The following is an 18,790-nucleotide window of genomic DNA, read 5'->3' on the forward strand; positions in this document are numbered from 1 at the left end:
CAAGAACCAATGAACTCTGACCGTGAAAGCCTTCGACAATATTATGGGCAAGATTGCTCCTCATCAACTTCTCCTGCCCTTGGGGAGAAAGCCAGCCCCGTTATGTACTGAGGAGCTGAGTGACCTAAAAGGGCAGGAAGATGTTTGGAAAGACGCTGGTGGAAAACTTGCACTGAATCCAACAGTGTGTCCTACAGAGCCCACTAGAAAACCTATGAAGTGGCAGTGATAGCAGCAAAGAAATGTTACTTCTCTGTATCCATCCCATCAGCTACCCTCCCAACTGTTTGGGGTATCTTGTCACCTGCTGACTCCTAAATCTGAACCTTTACTATCTCAGGAACTGACAATTAGCTGTGACACCTTTGCAAGGTTCTTTGCTGATACAGTAACATGAAGACACTCTGACCTGGGAGCTGCATGTAAGACAGGCCTGGCAGAAGAAATGCTTAATACATCATCTTGTCTGCTTATAGACCATTTTGTCCCAGTTCCTGTGATGGATATTGGCAGAGTCCTGAGATCTGTGAAGGCCACCACGTGTACACTGGACCCTTACCCACCCTGGCTTCTAAAATCATGTAAGAACCACATAAATAAGCCCTTGATTGTTGTTATTATTAATCAGTCACTAACTCAGGGCACCTTCCCTCAGGCAACCAAACAGGTGATTATCCATCCACTACTTTAAAAGCTATCCCTAGACAAAAATGGTGTTGCTTATTATCATCCATTTTCTAGTCTACCCTTTCTAGGCAAAGTGACTAAGACAGAAGTAGCAAATCAACTCCAGGTCTTCCTAGATAACAGATGGTTCTGGTGGCTGTAGATGATAACCTCAGCCATTATGTAGATAAAGGTCAAGCTTCTTTGCTGCTCCTGGCTCTACCTGCAGCCTTTGATACAGTAGATCATGCAATTTTAGTGAAGCATTTGGAGGCCCAATGGGTATCAGAGGATGTGCCTTGGAGTTATTTAAATCATTCCTCATGGATCAGGCTCAAAGGATTGCTGTTGGAGACCAGCTACCTTCTGTTTGGGAGTTGTCTTGTGGAGTTCTAAAGGGTACAATCTTATCTGCCATGTTATTCAACCAGTACATACAGCCTTTAGGAGAAATCATTAGGAGCTTTGGGAATTGGATGTCATGTGGATGACACCCAGCTTGACATCTCTGTCCAAATTCCCCAGTGATGGAGTAATTGTCTAATGGCTGGAAGCAAATAAATTGAAACTGAATCCAGACAGCTAACACTTCACTGACTCAGTTAAGAGATTGAGGTTATACTGGATCCAGCACGGTTGATGGAGAAGCAAGTTAATGCAGCTGCAAAAAAAAAAAAAGCTTTCTTCCAACTCAGTCTAGTCCGCAAGATGACCCCCTACCTTGACTCAGCCGACCTTGATTCATACCATGGTAACATAGGGACTATCCTATCCTAATGCATTCTACATAGGTCTCCCCTCAAAGTCAATTCAGAGATTCTAGTTCAAAATGCCACAGCTAGGTTATTATCGGGAGTTAGGTGGAAGGTGCATATCACTCCCATTGTGCAGTCACTCCATTGGCTTCCCATCAATTACCAGGCTCAATTCAAGGTATTGACTATCACATACAATGCCCTTCATGGCCTTGGTTCCTCATATCTGCAGGACCACCTCTCTCCCTATGCTCCACCATGGCAACTTTGCTCATCTCAGCAGGGCCTTCTGCAGGTACCATTCTGCAAATGGACAAAATCAATAACCACCTGTATTCATGCATTCTCTGTTGCGGCTCCCACCTTACAAAGCGGTCTCTCAAACGAGATTAAGAAGGCTCCTACTTTCCTGGCTTTCTGCAAACACTGCAAAATGGAATTATTCAAGAGGGCTTTTTTGCACATGTAAATAGGGCTGTACTGTAATAAAAAGGTTCACAAAATTGCATTGGTTAAAGGGATAGGGACTGTTGCCTACAGTACTGTATTGCTGCTTATCAAGGAAGAATCCTCCATAGTAGGTAGTTAGTTTGTACACCATTTAATGTTGCATGTTTAAATGCTTATGCTATGCTTCAACTGAGATTTCTATTTGTTTTCAGATTTCTATAGTTTCTATTTGTTTTCAGATTTCTATATATATGTTGTAGTTCATTGGATGCCCCATCCTGTTGATTGCACTTGACTTACGCTATGTAATATGCCTTGAGTCTCAGGGAGAAAGGTGGACTATAAATAATTAAATAACAACAATAATAAAGATACGGTGATGACCGTTAGCTGAAACAGCTGTAAAAGTGGGTTATGCAAATGCATGCTCTGCCAACAGATATTAACCAGGATAGTTCAGTTTAGAACAGTTCCCCTCTCAATGCCCCTCTCAATGCCAGTCAAAGAAGGGCAAAAGAGGGGAGATCTGTTGCTGTCACACCCTGTTTCTAGGCTTCCAGTGTAGGAAATGGGATGTTGGATGAGGTGTACCTTTGCAATTTTTCCTCTGTAATATGAGCGCTTCCCAACAATTCCACACCTACCACTCCAGCCACTAAATATATCTACACCAAAGAGTTTTATGTTCTTAGGAAAGGTACCTCTATAAACTATAATAATGCAGATGACACAGAATTAACTTTGCCTGCTTCCAAACATGGGGCATGTGCTCTGTGGAAATCAATAGGACTTTTATTATTTGTTCTTTTGGGTGCTATATGTTAGCCTATACATTGGTATCATTTGAACCCAAGAACAACTAAAGCATACCATGGGTCTATCAAGGTCAGTAGCACCTACTATGGCTGGCAGCAGCTCTTGGGTAGAGGTTTTTTACATTACCTGCTTCCTGGTCCTTTTAAATGGAATCACTGAGGATTGAACATAGGACCTCTTGCATTCAAAGCAAATGGTTTGCCAGCCATGGCCCCTCCCCTCTCTTCCCAACATGTGCATACAGAATTCAAGGACCCAAGTCAATAAACTGTACTCTGTACATTTATTATTCTTTTTACAAAAATCTAAAATGTGCTTCAGCTAGCTGCTGACAATAGTCATGTTGAGAATTGCATTGTTTTGTGAGTTAATTAAAAGCTTCTTTCACATAAATGACTGACAGTTTTCAGTCACATTCTTTCATTAATCAGAGTATTTTCATATAAAATATATAACATGTCACATTTGTACTGCTTGCATTGAAGGCCCAATACTAAAAACATTTACAGTCACCAGGCTAGTGAAAACAGCACTTTCAGGCATCTCCTGGTTAGGACTTGCTAGTAGGGCAGTTTTCCTGAGTTACTGAGAGTGAAAACACATGCTGTTTAATTATTTCTCATAAGTTTCCTGAGATCGGCAGTCGTGGTTCATCTGCTGTAAACTGTGGGTTTATATAGTTAAGACTGTATCCATCCAGCTGCACTACTACATACAAGGTGATTTTCTGCAGTTAAAAAAACAAGGAAAGGAAAAAAATGGAGAAAGGAAAAATTAGTTTTGTCAGAACCCATGAGATTCTCCATTTGGACTCTACAGAGCAACAGATAAATTCATAGTCATGTCAAAGCTATGACATGGACTTCATGTACAGTTCCTTGCCAGTGAAGCAAACTTGAGACCTCTCTATACAAAAGGTGTATTTCCAATAGTGGAATCACTTTGCCATAGGAAATCATGTACATCTTGCTTGTATACAGAATGACATGCGATCATGAACATGCAAACATCTTTTACCTGGTGAACATGTGGGGGGATGCTATCAAACTGAGGCTTCTTAGAGCATGTGCATGTGATGAAACATATCCATGCGCTCGGAGGCACATGCAGGGTATGTACACTTTCTACCCAGAATTCATGGCCATCGAGAAAAACATTACGTTGTGGAGATAACCTAACCAGTAGCATTACATACAAATGATGTACACATTCTGTTTTAAGGGGGGAAAAATGGCTAGCAAACCTATACTAGATGTGAAGAACTTGTGAAACAAGAAAAAAGGACAACTCCAGGGATCTACCCTTCACAGGTGTTATCTACCACTGATGTGTAGATTTGCATGGGGGGGAATGCACCTGCTAGAGAGAAACAGGAGGAAACTGAATGATGATGAAGTTGGTTTTTATATGCTGACTTTCTCCACCACTTAAGGGAGAATCAAACAGGTTTACAATCACCTCCCCCTCCACAACAGATACCCTGTGAGGTAGGTGAGGCTGAGAGAGAGTGACTAGCCCAAGGTCACCTAGCTGGCTTCCACAACAGATACCCTGTGAGGTAGGTGAGGCTGAGACAGAGTGACTAGCCCAAGGTCACCCAGCTGGCTTCATGTGTAGGAGCGGGGAAACAAATCCAGTTCACCAGATTAGCGTCCGCCGCTCATGTGGAGGAGTGTGGAATCAAACATGGTTCTCCAGATCAGAGTCCACCACTAAACCACCGCTCTTAACCACTACACCATGCTGATGGGGAAAAGGAAGAAGCAAAAGATAGATTTAGCTCACAGTCTCAGTCACTAGAGGAGGAAGGATGCTGCTATTGCAGCAGTTGAAAAGAACTGAGCAGGAAGGCACAGCTCCACCCCTATAGGCATGTGAGGTACTCCTTAAGGTGGGTGGGAGCCCGTGCCAAACATTTCTTTAACTTGGCTCTAGAAGCTGACAGATGCTGTGCAGTAGGGTTGCCAGCTCTGGGTTGGGAGATTCCTGGAGATTTAAGGGTGGAACCTGGGGAGGGTGGAGTTTGGGGATTTGATGCCATTGAGTTTACCCTCCAAAGCTGCCATTTTCTCCAGAGAAAATTATCTTTGTAGGGTGGAGATCAGTTGTAATTTCTGTCAAACTCCAGATCCCACCTGGAGACTGGCAACCATAGTCTGCTTAGATGCAGAACTCATAAGTGTGCTTGCAAAGAAAAAATGAAGAATCACAGACCTATCCCCCACCGCTGTGGTTTACTGCTGATTTTTTTTAAATCCAGTAACTGTGACATATATATCGGGAATTTTACTAAAACATTTAAAAGTGTACAAAAGGGGAAATTTAGAAAGAGCAAACAAAAATACTATGCAATGTAGGGGTTCCCCACAAAACAAAAAGCGTGGAATATTACTAAGAAGTTCTGCAATGATCAGCAGCAATTTATTTTAAAAGGGTTTCCATTACTAAAGGCAGCTGTCTAGAGAACCCAGTAAAGAGCCAGTGTGGTGCAGTGGTTAAGAGTGTCTGACTAGTATCTGGGAGACCCAATTTAAAAAATGAAATACACATATGCCAAAGTGCTATTTTCTTTCCATTTTGTAGATCAGAAAAGCATAGAGAAAACAGTAAACATGGGATAGCAACCATTTTGAATTCAGTGGCCCCTGTAGTTCAGACGTCTGTCTCTAAGGGTTACAATCCTAAGAACTGGTGTAATGGTTAAGAGCGGTGGTTTGGCGCGGTGGACTCTAATCTGAAGAACCGGGTTTGATTCCCCACTCCTCCACATGAAGCCAGCTGGGTGACCTTGGGCTAGTCACAGTTCTCTCAACTCTCTCAGCCCATCTACTTCACAAGGTGTCTGTTGCGGGGAAGGGAAGGTGATTGTAAGCCAGTTTGATTCTTCCTTAAGTGGTAGAGAAAGTCGGCATATAAAAGCCAACTCATCTTGTTGTTATTACCATTGAATAAAAATGGAACTTACTTCTGAATAGACCTGGTTACAATTATTCCCTAAAAGTGGCCACTCACAGGTCCTAACTAAATGTGACTGTGCTCACAGATCTGGCCAAAGGACACCTCCACCATTTAAGAGTTTTTAAAAGGTTGTGAGGGCTCGATCCTGATGAGGCCCACAGTGCTGCCGGTCGAGGTGCTCTGGCCACACAAACACCCCATACCTTTTCAAGTGCTGAAATAGCTGTACCTACTTACAGCTATTTTGACACTTGAAAAGGTGCTAGGAGGGGAAAAGAAAGCCTTAGCCCACTGTGCCACAGGCCTCAACAGCATTTTTAAATCTCTTTAAAATGGCATTGGTGTTCATGGGTCCGACCCATGGATGCCATCACATCGAGTTTGACCCACAGACACTAAAGGGGAAGTGTGCAATAGCAAGCACATGAACACATGAAGCTGCCTTCTACTGAATCAGACCCTTGGTCCATCAAAGTCAGTATTGTCTACTCAGATTAGCAGCGGCTCTCCAGGGTCTCAGGCAGAGGTCTTCCATATCACCTACCTGCCTAGTCCCTTTAACTCGAGATGCTGGGGATTGAACCTGGGACCTTCTGCATGCCAAGCAAATGCTCTACCACTGAGCCACAGTCCCTCCCCAAAGCAGGTGGGATTTAAGACATATTGGGATTTAAGACATTCCTATTCTTGCCACAAACAGCACATTCAAAAACCATGATATGTTAGACTGGGGAAACTGAGGCCTGTCAAGATTTCCCACAAGTTCAGAATTCAAACAAACCCTGGGGCATCTTCTGGTATTGCCACATGAGTTCACCCTCTGACCTCCCCATCAACTAGAGGGTCTCAGTAGCCCCAAAATCTCTTAAATTAAAATATATTTAACAAAGAAGCACTAATTTACCTGGAAGTCACGGATATAAGTAAGAAAAAAGCTGAGGAAAGAGAAAGCCAAAGACCATTCAGAGACTGTGCTCGCAATGTGAATACTGTAGCCCTGTAAAGAACAAAGTAAAGAGTGTAAAGAGGGTTTTTTCAGTGGTGGAACTTTTTGTTCTATATTTCAAAACAGGACTTGTTGCTCAGTTGACAACCTCATTGGGGACAAATCTCTAAAAACAAAAAACATGAAGGAAGTTTTGAATTCCTATAAGATACCTCAGAAAAGATCATTAATATCACTGAAGGGAACAATCAGTATAGCTAGCACTGAATAATGAGCTAACAAGGGCAGGATTCTTTTTCTCTCCTGCTCATTTTCTGCCACTTTGGTTCACAGCTAATCATAATGACTGTATTAAATGGAGCAATTTAGGGCTTGGTTCTGAATGATCTTTTCATGTTATTAAGCCCTTTTGCATGCTATTAAGGGTTGTTGTTGTTTTTTTTACAGATAACCCAGTGTTTCAAATAGAAGTACTTTTGATATAATAGAGGTACTTTTGATATATATAAATTGGCCCAACGTAATTATTCCCTTGCTGATATTGTGACATTCCTCCTTTTATTAAAAAGCCTTGAGCAGGCATACTGAGCAAACCTGCAGAGTCCTGCACAGTCTTGCTGAAAGGGCCCATTTCATCGCATATCTAGTTCACAACTCATTCTGCACAAGCTGAGCTGCATCTCAGTTCAGGATAGCATCTTGCTACCTGATGGAGACAGTTGGTGAAGTTGTTCCCAGCATTAAATAAAAGTGATGAAAAATGCTTTCCCTGTTGAATTTCTGCCTTTTCAAGACACCAAATCTCTCTGTCAGGATAAAAGATGCCTAAAAACAGATTTTGAGCAAGCATCTATTACCAAATGAAATGGAAGAAAATCCCCGCTGGATAAGGCCAAATGACCATTTAGTATAGTGTCCTGTTTCCCCCACAGCACAAATGTTATCCAATGATATACTTACCTGCCTGAGGAACAGGAGTCTCTACAAATGAGATACATCTAACTACATTCAGGTTGTTTTTGCCAGAGTTGTCTGGAGGTTTTACAGGAAACTTGGTGAATGAGATCTGATTTGCCCTCATGGGACAGTGGACCAAGGGTCCAACACACCATGATCCTGATAGCAGGTCAGTTCCACTGAAAGAGTTTTTGAGGGGGTTAGGTGAAATATACAAGGCCTGCTCAGAAGCAGTAAAGAAGACCAATGATGCTAGTAGGCTGGCAGAGGCTCATGCAGGGCAAATGCCACAATACTGCATATTGGATTAAAGATCATACAATCCACTACTGTGGACTTCATCCCTGTTCTGATACCTTGCCTTCCTTTTCAGTGTCTTAGGAAATTGCTGCCAATAACTTTTGGGGATGCAATAAAACACTTGATTCAATTACTCAAATAATATTTTACTATGTAGATAACAAATTTATTCTCTGTTTTCTCTTAATTTATGTGTGTTCATAACAATCCAACTTACTTTCTCGTTGGGGTCCCAGTGCAGCTTCTGTACTAAATCCACTCCACACCGGCCACTATATAAAATGACTGAAGAAATAAACACTTTTTTTAAAGTTAAGGAATATCTGTGTTATATGGGGAGTTCCCTCACCTTATATTGCTTCCACACTAGTGCATTGGGATATCATTTGTACACTCCATTTGATGGAGATTCAAATGACATCAGTGCCATCCTGCTGCATTCCTTGTTGTCCTCCCATCTTTTTTCATCACCCAGTTTATGGAGATTTCTTTTAACTCAGTATAATTGCATATTAGGCCATAAGGTTACAAGTCTTTGTAGGCTTCATTCAGAGTAAATCCCACTGTGGCTTTCTTCCAAGTAAGCATGCATAGGAATGGCCTGAATGGCTGTAACCTCTGTTTAATAAATTTTTAATCAAAAGGCTTAGGCAAGCCCAATTCTTCACAGGATCAGGCAGCATAGCTGCAATCCTTACTTTGGGAATCGCCCAATGAAATCGGACTTACTTCTAAGTAAATGCAGATAGGACTGGACTGCAGTCCTGTGCAAAAATCCCTCTGAACTCAAAGATTTGTTTCTTTCTGATGGGACATCACGTACATAATATGAACATAGTGCACAGCTGTATATTTAATAGCTACTGAAGTATACACATTCTGTGGTATTTTGTAGCACTTGATAAATGACATTTCTTAGTGATTGTTTCTTTTAATATAGATGATGCTTTAATGAAAGGGCATAGGTCATGTTCATTGTTTCAGTTTTGTTTCACAACAAAGGATACTACTCACTATGCTCGCTGCGCACCACAACAGAACCATCAGTCTGATCCTGAAAACACTGTTGTTTGAGGGTTGCATCTTATAGGAAAGGATGGTCTGAACCAGCATGTAAAAGGTTCCTACTCCAAATGTGAGGCAAGCTCCAACAACATGCATGGCAATCAGAGTGCTTTTCTAGAGGGAAAGACAACAGCGGACTTCAGAGCAGGTTAGACAGGGATATCTGACAACCATAAGGTCACCAATTACAAATTGAACATCTGAATAGGAGACTCCCCAAGAAGAGTTCACATTGGTCAAAAATTTCATCTGAGGGTAGACAGCTTTCTCTATGGTTGTTTATGCATGGGAGTTTTACCTGGGGCTCAAAGGTCACTTGACCCACACTTTTCTGTTGCGAATCTATGCACCAGCTGTCACCAAGCTCTGTCTTCTACTGTATTTGCTACCCCTCCCAATTTAGTACCATCAGCAAATTTAATGAGCATCCCCTCTATTTCTTCATCCAAGTTATTTATAAAGATGTTGAACAACACAGGGCCCAGGTCAGATCCCTGTAGCACTCCACTTGTCACTCCTCTCCAAGAGGATGAGGAACCATTAACAAGCACTCTTTTGAACGAGTTGTTCCCTTTCTGGGCTGTTTGGGGGGGGGGCTGCTTATGTAGAAAAAAATTATTCTGAACAGACCCTAAGGTGCTAGCTGAGGATACAGGAAGATCTGATGACATCTTACATTTTTATCCCATTCATCCTTCAAAAGTTTATTTATTACATTTATATCCTTCCTTTTTTTCTGGAAATCTATAGAGGTTTTCAGGGTAAGTCTCTGAAATCAGGCACTGATCAGACCCAAGGCAGCTTAGCTTTAAGAAGGTTGCCGCATCTCGTATCTTCAGACAAGAGCTCTGTATGGCTTTTGAGCCTCACAATAAACACATGAAATAAGTCAGGATGGGCAATTAGCCCAAGCGAGTGTTATGGCTGCGCAACTATTTGAACCTTGGTTTCCCATATACAAATCCAAAACACTGCACTGGCTTGCCATTATAAGTTTTGCTGTAGTAAACCTTCCTACAGCCTGAATGAAAATACAGCAAAGATGGTCGCTACAGCAAAAAAACAGTACTAACTGCCAAAAGGCATCTAGTTTCAAGCGCTCAAGTAGGACATTTGCTCTTCAGTAAGAATAATAATGGAGTAGTAGCCAAGATATTCAGGTACCAGGGCTTTAAGATCAATTATGCAAAAGGCCATTGAGTAGCAAGTATTTGTGTTGCTGATATATCAGAGAGCAAAATGTCATTTTTCAATAAGAATTTTTAAAATGTGAACTGAATATAACTGACTCAGAGCTGCATGGAATGCTCAGCTTGGAACTAACTCACATACCTTGCACAAATAATCTGTAGACTGCATGTGAAAAAAGAGAAAGAACCACTAATCCACAAAATGTACTTTTGTATACATTTGGCAAAACACACAGGTGGCATTTGGGATAGGATACCAACTATTTTCCTCAGAACAAAAATAAGTAACCCATTGTCAAGACCCTCAGAAGAAATCAAAGAGCCAGATGGCACAGCCAGTTATTGCCTGAATAGCTGTTCTATTCAACTGATGCAGGTTTTATTCAAGAAATAACATTTATCTCCTCACTGTAGAAGTGAGATGTTCAAATCTTAAATGCTATACTGCCACCCTGTGCTCTTCATGCAAAATATACATGGTACTACATGCTCATGCACTGGCTGGAAATGTCAAAGAATGAAATGCATAACTGAGGATACTGCCTGCAAATTGCCTGATTTGTACCCCCTCATTAATAATATTTGCGCCGGTAACACAGAAAGTAGCAACTTTTGCTCTAGCCAGATCATAAAAGTATGTTTTCAATATGCATGTCATTGATTGCCGCTGGGCTTGATTTATTACTCTAAACTGTTCTTTTGGAGATGCAGAAGTACAACTTCATATTGTATTTGTTGACATGCTTTCTTTGAATCGATTATGAGTGCATTTGCGTGTAGCTATGTTTGCAATCTGTTTTTTCAACTTCACATTAGGTCGGATCCAAATAACCACAAGGGAAACTCTGCTTGTGGGAAAGGTCTTTGCTGCCTCCTTTGTCATACTGTGGCCTCCCAAAAGGCATTCCTAAGGTTTGAGGGACTCTTAAGAATAGAGTTGATGCAACTTGGCAGGCTGAGATGGGAAAGGAAAATTGACAGAACTTTCCTTCATCTCCTTTTTGTGAATCAGAAGCACCTTCCACTCATGAAACAGCTTTGGATCTAATTCATTTTCTTAATATTTTGCTTGAGTTATGCTTTAATTATGGCTTGTAGCCAAAGCAGCACAGTACCAATTGCTACCAAGAGAGTTACTTCATGCACCACACCCTTACAATTGCTGTGTGGAGAGCAGAGTCCTGCAACAAATTGAAACCTATTGAGAGATAAGGGAGGAAGGATGTTGGTTCAATGGTAATTAAAAAATTTTTTGATAGAGTGTAAGGAAACAGAAGTGCTCACTACTCTCATCTATGGTGGAAACCAACCAATGTTCAACTTCTCACTGGAAGACATGCTTATGATTAGCATATGTACCCCTGTAACTCCCAGAATATTACTATAGATGAAAAGACAAACCTGGAAGTTTGCAATGATGCAAAGCCCAAAGCAACTGACCATTCCTAACACCAAGCCAACTTTATTTAACTTGAGGATTGTAGCTTCTTCAGGATTCAAATAAAAGACTTGCTTGTATCGGACATACATGGTAGCAATGCCTGTAAACAAACAATCCAAATGCAGTGAAGATGGAATATGAGCATATGCCTTTAGGCTCCAAAGATGGCAGAAGCTAACAAACAGAGTATTACTACCATATAAAAGCAGCCCATCAAATACTCAGAACTCAATGAAAAGAACGCAAAAATGAAGACTGTAAGCAAACCTGAGATTATGTATTTTTGACTGTACTATTTTAATACATATACTATTGTAATATTTTCCCATAAACCAAGACTCAACAGGATTATTCACGGAGAGGTTAATAATCAAGCACATACTGTTATCTGAGTTTCCCAGTACCATCCTCAAGCTCTACCAACAGTCAGAGTAGGGTTCTCAGTAGGATTGCCAGGTTCCTCTTTGCCATCGGCGGGAAGTTTTTGGGGCAGAGCCCAAGGAGGGCAGGGTTTGGGGAGGGGAGGGACTTCAATGCCTTAGAGTCCAATTGCCAAAGTGGCCATTTTCTCCAGGGGAACTGAGCTATATTGGCTGGAGATCCGTTGTAATAGCAGGAGACCTCCAGCTACAACCTGGAAGTTGGCAACCCTAGTTCTCAGTGGCTATTCTATACCTATGAAATATCTTCTCCTTGGAGCCTCACCAAAGCCCAATTAATAGGCATCCTTTAGAAGCTCATTTTTTTCTGTACTTACCCAAAAGAGCAGAAATGTTTAACATTATCCCGAACAAGCATCTTTCAGGAGGTACTGTCCCTGTGTCACTGAAAGAAAAGCAATGTAGAGTACTTTGATGTAAGTTAGTTTCTTCCACTCAGCAAATCCAAAATTAAGAATGAATTAGCAAATACATATGCTGATTTCCATAACAAGCACTGGCTGGAAACAAATATGGCCACTGAAAGAGAAGCAAGAGAAGAAGGGAACATGCCCATGTCACATGTGAAACGTCAGTCATTTGTTTTCCTATTATTTCAAAACATAATGAGCAGGTTTTTAGTGCAGGAAAATCCAGCACAATCACCTCTTCTGAAGAATGTCACGTTCTTTAAAAACAGGAAATTATTGCTTGCCAAATATAGCTCCTTTTTTTTAAGCACTGGAAGTTGTGTATGGCTAAATTTCACTGCCTTCAGTGGGACTTCAATATGCTTAAAAGATACAAACAGCAACCTTAATGATTATGTGAATGCAATTAATATGGAGGATCTAAAATATTTCATTACAGGACCAATACAAAAAAATTTGCCCCATGCAGTGGAATATCTGTATGGTATCTTGCCATTGAGGAAAAGGTATTAATTAAAAAAAAAAAAAAACCTGTTACAATCTCCACCTTTTAATGGTGCCTAAAATCAACTACCTGATTTTAGGTAGCCCCGCCGACCTTCCCTTCCCCCCCAATCGTGCTCCACCCCTTTTCCTCCCCCTCCGAGGCTTTATTGGGGCCTTGATGCCTCTCAGGCCCCTCCCTTCCGTCCCTCCTCCCTGTCGGTGCTGGCCGTGAGATCCTCCCGGCTGTTTGCCTAGCCCGCCCGCCTCTCAGCTGTTGGGCGGGACTGGGCTGGTTACGGGGAGAGGTCTCTCTCCCTGCCTCTTGACTGTTCCGAGAGTCGGGGGCAGTCGGGGGCCGTGCTGTGGCAATGCAGCTGGCTCCGGACCTCCCCGTTTCCCCTGTTGCGGCAAGGGCGGGGCCGGCCTCCCAGTTTGGCGGCTCACGCCTAGCCGCCCCGCTGACACTGTGCCTGTCTCTCCAGCTGCCCTGGTCCCCGGCGGCTTCTCCGAAGTCAGGGTGAGACCGCCTGGGCTGCTTCGTCCAGGGGCGGCGGAGGATAAGTGCGCCGACCCGGGACATAAGTGTTGTAGATTTATTAGACAACTGTAAATTACTCCTACAATGTGATTGCTGTGAGAAACACCAGAGTAACATGAGAGTCCCTAGAATAAACACACACAACTGCCAGATAAAGTGTGAAATGGCTCTTTCAGAATGAGATGGCAGAATTTTCCAGAGCCCAAGATCCACGTGTTCATATTTGATAACAAAGCTCTCCCTGATCCCTTCCCATTCCCAAAACATGTCTGTGCCCTGTGTTCATACCCCCCCACACACACACACTGACACAATTCCTACAGTGAGAGACTTTCTCGTCTGTGCCTTTCATCCTGTGGGTGAGGACCCAGAATGGATTGTGGTGCTTTTCCGAATGGATTGTGAGGGAAAACTCAAAGTCAGTTTTGTCTACAATATGACAAGAGGCTTTTTGACTTAAACAGACAAAACAGGAAAGTTTATTAAGCAGAAGTCACAGAGATTGATTCAGATAAGAAAAGGCAGAAATTTGGAGGGAAAACTCAAAGTCAGATTTGTCTACATAAGATTACTTCAGAGATATAGCTTCGAATGCTTTTCTCTCCCTCAGAGCTCAGAGTGTCAGTTCTCTGGCTCCACCCACTCTTGGTCTCTCAGCTCCTGGTGCAGATTAACCCCTTATCCGTCACAGTAGGGAATGAATGTTGTGTGATTGGTTCAACTGTACAAGACACATCGATATGTATATCGAAGTATGATTGGCTAGCTGCTATCGCATGTTTTTCTCTCTCGAAATGTGATTGGCTCCCTGCCAACGTGCACTTGTTTTCACATCTCACTTCCATTTTCCTCTTTTATTCTGTTGCTTTTTCCAGTGTTGAGTGGTTGTTTTTAGCAGTTTCGGCAGTCTTTTAGCACATCCACGTGTACTTTCTGTGATTTATATTGTAGTTACTGAAGCTACGATGTCAAAGAAACGAAAATGTGTGGTTAGTGATTTGATATTAAAGGATTTTCCATTTATCAGAAGAGGATTGAAGGAATATTCTGCATTTTGTTCATTATGTGAAGTAACTTTTACCGTTGGAAGTGGCGGGCGAACCTCAGTCGTTGAACATGTTGCAACTAAAAGACATAAAAGCTCCGTGATTCAGGAAAGTAGCAACACAAAGGTATCAGCATACTTTAAGAAATTGTGCCAGATCAAAGTGAAATAAACATTGCCCTTCAAGAAGGAACTTTCGCATTTCATACCGTGAAGCATTACCACAGTTTCAAGTCTATGGACTGAACTTCCGGCTTGATTAAGAAATTCAATGAACCGAAATTCACGTGTTCCAGAACAAAAGTTGAAGCCATTGTCAAACACGTGATTGCTCCCTGGGCAATTGCTGAAGCTGTAGAAGAAATTAATAGTGCTTCTTTTATAACTATACTTCTAGATGCTTCAAATCATTGTAATACTAAATTACTACCAATTATTGTTTGCTAAGTACATGTGAATGCTGAGAAAGCCATATCCATCCTTAATAAACTTGTGGACTGTTCAAATTACAGGGGAAACAGCTGAAATAATATACACGGCTTCATTTCAAACAATCAGGGATCTAGGTTTGGAGCATAAAGTGGTAGCGGTTTCAGCAGACAAAACGAACACTAACTTTGGTGGTCTGAAGAGAAAAGGTTCAAACAATGTCCTCACCAAAATGAAGGAAGGTTTGGGAAAGAATATTCTCGGCTTGGGATGTAATGCTCATATGATACATAACAGTGCACATTCTGCAATAAATTCAATCCCTGTTGATGTTGAAGGACTTTTAGTAAAGAATTTTGGCTATTTTCACATATTTATAGTGAGAGTATAACGTCTAAAAGAGTTCTGCGAGTTTGTAGGACAGGAACACAAGAATATTCTTAGCTACAGTAATGTCAGATGGCTTTCACTGCTACCAGCCATCAGAAGGATCTGTGAAATATATGCTGCCTTGAAATCCTTCTTTCTGGCTGAGGAGAAATGTCCAGCCATGCTGAAAAAGTGGTTCAATGATCCTTGCACCTATTTATGGATGAATTTTGTTGCCTCAACTCTGCCACATTTCCATGATTCCATACTCCAAGCCGAAGGAGAGGCAGTAACAGCAGTGGAATCTTGCATGATTCTCAACAGTTTGATTGAGAAACTTCAGGCTAGGAATTATGACAAGTTTATTCCCATCTCAGTGAAGAAACTTTTGACATCTCTTGAAGAAAGTTCCTGCACGAAGGAAGAATTTCTCACCATATCAAGCAATTTCTACACTACTGCTATTGAATATCTAACTGCTTGGAGCTCCCACTCTGAAGATATAAGGTGTATGGAGTGCATTTTGCTTAGGACTTCTCCACAGAGAGAAAACTTTGAAGAGTGTCTCCAATATTTTTCATCAAGAGTATGAGGAGTTGATCTTAATGAAGATCATCTATTTGATGAAATTTCTTCTTTGAAAGAATATGTATCAAAAGAAAAGATAAGTAAATGGAATGAAGATGGTGCTGATGTGTGTACAAGATGGAGTGACGTTTTCTCATTCTTCTCTCAGAAGATGATCCCCTATCCACAGCTACAAAAGTTGGTTCAACTCTGTCTCTGTCTACCAGGAAGCAATGCTGCAGTGGAGAGAGTGTTTTCTTCCATGAACATGATGTGGACATCTCAGAGATCAAGACTTGGTATTGACACTATCAAAGCTATGTTAGCTGTCCTAAGTAACTTTCCCATGACTTGCCAAGAATTTGCAACAAAACTGGAGTCTTCTCAACAAGGTGCACTCTTCGGAAAAATACAACTAGTTCAAAACAAAGGGAACTCTTCAATTTCATTAATGTAGTTGTTTTAATGTATTATCTTAGTAATAAAGGCAAACTTCCTATCATTCCGACTGAAGTTGAAAAGTGTCCCCGGATTCATTGAAAAAACTTAAACTTTTGATCAATGTCAATAAATAATTGAATAAATTTGGCCTATTTTATTTCCCAACTGAGGTGTCGACTCTCCTTATTCTGCATCTGAAGGCAAAGACACTATTCCAGAATCAGTAGTATAAGGACTCCCCCATTACTGCTTATTGTTCCCCAAGTGAAAACCACCAAGAATATGATGACAGGGCTGCTATACTGCACCTAGGCAAAATCCAGACACATCTGACACAAGCAAGCTGAGACATTCAAAATCGGATTTTGTAAATAATTATCAGGTTTCTAAAAGGCAATGTTTACAGTCCTGTGTGTTCAGCTTCAAGCAATACAAACAAATTAGGATTCAGCATGTTGTTAAAACCACGTTGCCTGCAAATTATCACTGAACGTGCATTCAGAAAGACAGGCCCTACCTCCCTCTCGTTACCTTGCAAATCACCAGCTGAACACTTTGGCGAGCTGTCTCATATCTTTGTTTAGAGCATGCTGAAATTCTTTGATCTGTAGCATTATACAGTGAATGTCAGAATTACTCTGCAAACAGCATGCTCTCGAGCTTTATCTTGGGTTCCCTCTATATACATTCATATGAACAAATAGTGACATGATTTTTAAAAAATCTTTCTAAGCAAAGAAAATTATCTATATTCTGCACAGATACATATGCATTTATTTGGAAGGCTGATATGGGATTTTATGTGCTGAAATGTTGGTTGCTTTGCAGTGTTTTTCACCCACATTCTATAATTATCCAATAATAGCTAAAAGTGTATAGAGGAAGAAGAAGAGTTGGTTTTTATATGGCGACTTTCTCTACTACTTAAGGGAGAATCAAACCGGCTTACAATCACCTTCCCGTCCCTCCCCACAACAGACACCCTCTGAGGTAGGTGGGGCTGAGAAAGCTGTGACTAGCCCAAGGTCACCCAGCTGGCTTCATGTGTAGGAGTGGGAAAGTTTGGAAAGTTTTCTGATTCATATTTTCCTGGAAAGCCCACGTCAATGATTATCCCTACATTATACCTTGTGGGGACTGGGTAAAAGTCTGATCCAAATGATTTTAAATTTATCCTCATGAATTCATATGATTTTTACCAAGAAACAAAATAAAATCATCATCATAGTGTAGGTCTTGTCTCAGTCAATAGGCAGTACCACAAAAAACATGCATCCATCGCTTTGTGGAGCCGTGATGGTGCAAAAACATGGTTCCAAAGCACAGATCCTCATGGATTCTCAGGATTTTTGCATTGGGTCACCCCAAGCTCACCTTCAAATCAGATATCATGTCCATGGTAAAAAACAACAACGTAAAGGTCCCCTGTGCAAGCACCGGATCATTCCTGACCCATGGTGTGATGTCACAGCCCGACGTTTACTAGGCAGACTTTGTTTACGGGGTGGTTTGCCAGTGCCTTCCCCACAAAACACATGGACTTTCTGCTCTGTGGCATCACAATAGTGTAATAACATGGATCCAAGAAGCAGATCCTCTTGCACACTCATGATTTCTTCATGGAATATTCCAATATAGACCATAAAGTCACAGATAACATCAACATTAATGGAGTGCACCACCAAAAAATAAAAAGAGCCATCATGGTGCTAGCCCATGGCATGAAACATGGATGCCTTGCTTTAGATTCATGTTTTTGTGCTATGGGGAATCTGTGCATTTTGTGGTGCAGTCTGTGGCCATGGGCATGATAAGTGATTGGATGATAAATTCAGGGTGACTGAAGGTAAAAATCCTGAGGATCCATGGTGATCCATGCCTTGGACCCATGTTTTTGTGCCACTGCTGCACTGCCAAGTATTGGATCTGTGTTTTTTATGGTTCAATCCATGGTTCTGGGTTTGACATTTGACAGGATACTGGATTTGGGGGAGTTCTGTTAACAAAAACAAGAGGATCCATGTAGATCTGGCTTTTACTTTTTTCCCTATTCCGTGATATTTTTTAAATATACAGGGAAACCCTTTCAACATTAAGACCAAATATAATTTGTTCATTAAATTGTTTACATTCAATCTGATATTTCACTTTATAAAAATGGAGAGCAGTTTGATCCCACAGCTTTTCATTTACATTTACATTACTTTTTAAAAAAATGAGAAAACGCTCCTGGATAGTAATAGTGGGGTACAGATAACTGCCCAATAATAGAAGAGTTACTGACCTGATGTAAGGCACCAAAGGGTCAACGTGACGAAGGAGGACCGCAGTAATGTATGAAAATATAAATGAAGCAGATGACCACACTACGAGGGCCGAAGGCAAGATACTCAGCCCTTGCTGAAACCACCACATGTCAAATCCTAAACCTGTAAGGAATGAATACAAATTAAGTTATCTTTTCTTTTCCTCCCTCTTTTCCCCCTCTTGAGAACAAATGGTTCTTTTAGAACGCACTCTT

The 18,790-nt window shown here is 41.3% G+C and overlaps 1 protein-coding gene across 1 annotated transcript; it reads right to left on the bottom strand.

Annotated features, from left to right (window-relative positions):
* Positions 1-3,305: 3,305 nt before the first annotated feature.
* On the bottom strand, positions 3,306-18,719 carry DRAM2 (DNA damage regulated autophagy modulator 2). Its single transcript, XM_056845043.1, has 7 exons — positions 18,554-18,719; positions 12,302-12,369; positions 11,505-11,644; positions 8,856-9,027; positions 8,066-8,148; positions 6,550-6,642; positions 3,306-3,414 (listed from the first exon to the last, which is right to left on the bottom strand). Exons 1-7 carry the CDS (start codon positions 18,682-18,684, stop codon positions 3,307-3,309), a joined length of 795 nt encoding a protein of 264 aa, XP_056701021.1. The 5' UTR covers positions 18,685-18,719; the 3' UTR covers position 3,306.
* Positions 18,720-18,790: the final 71 nt, after the last annotated feature.

Source organism: Euleptes europaea, chromosome 2 (genome assembly GCF_029931775.1).
Source record: "Euleptes europaea isolate rEulEur1 chromosome 2, rEulEur1.hap1, whole genome shotgun sequence".
In the NCBI taxonomy this organism is placed as follows: Eukaryota; Metazoa; Chordata; class Lepidosauria; order Squamata; family Sphaerodactylidae; genus Euleptes; species Euleptes europaea.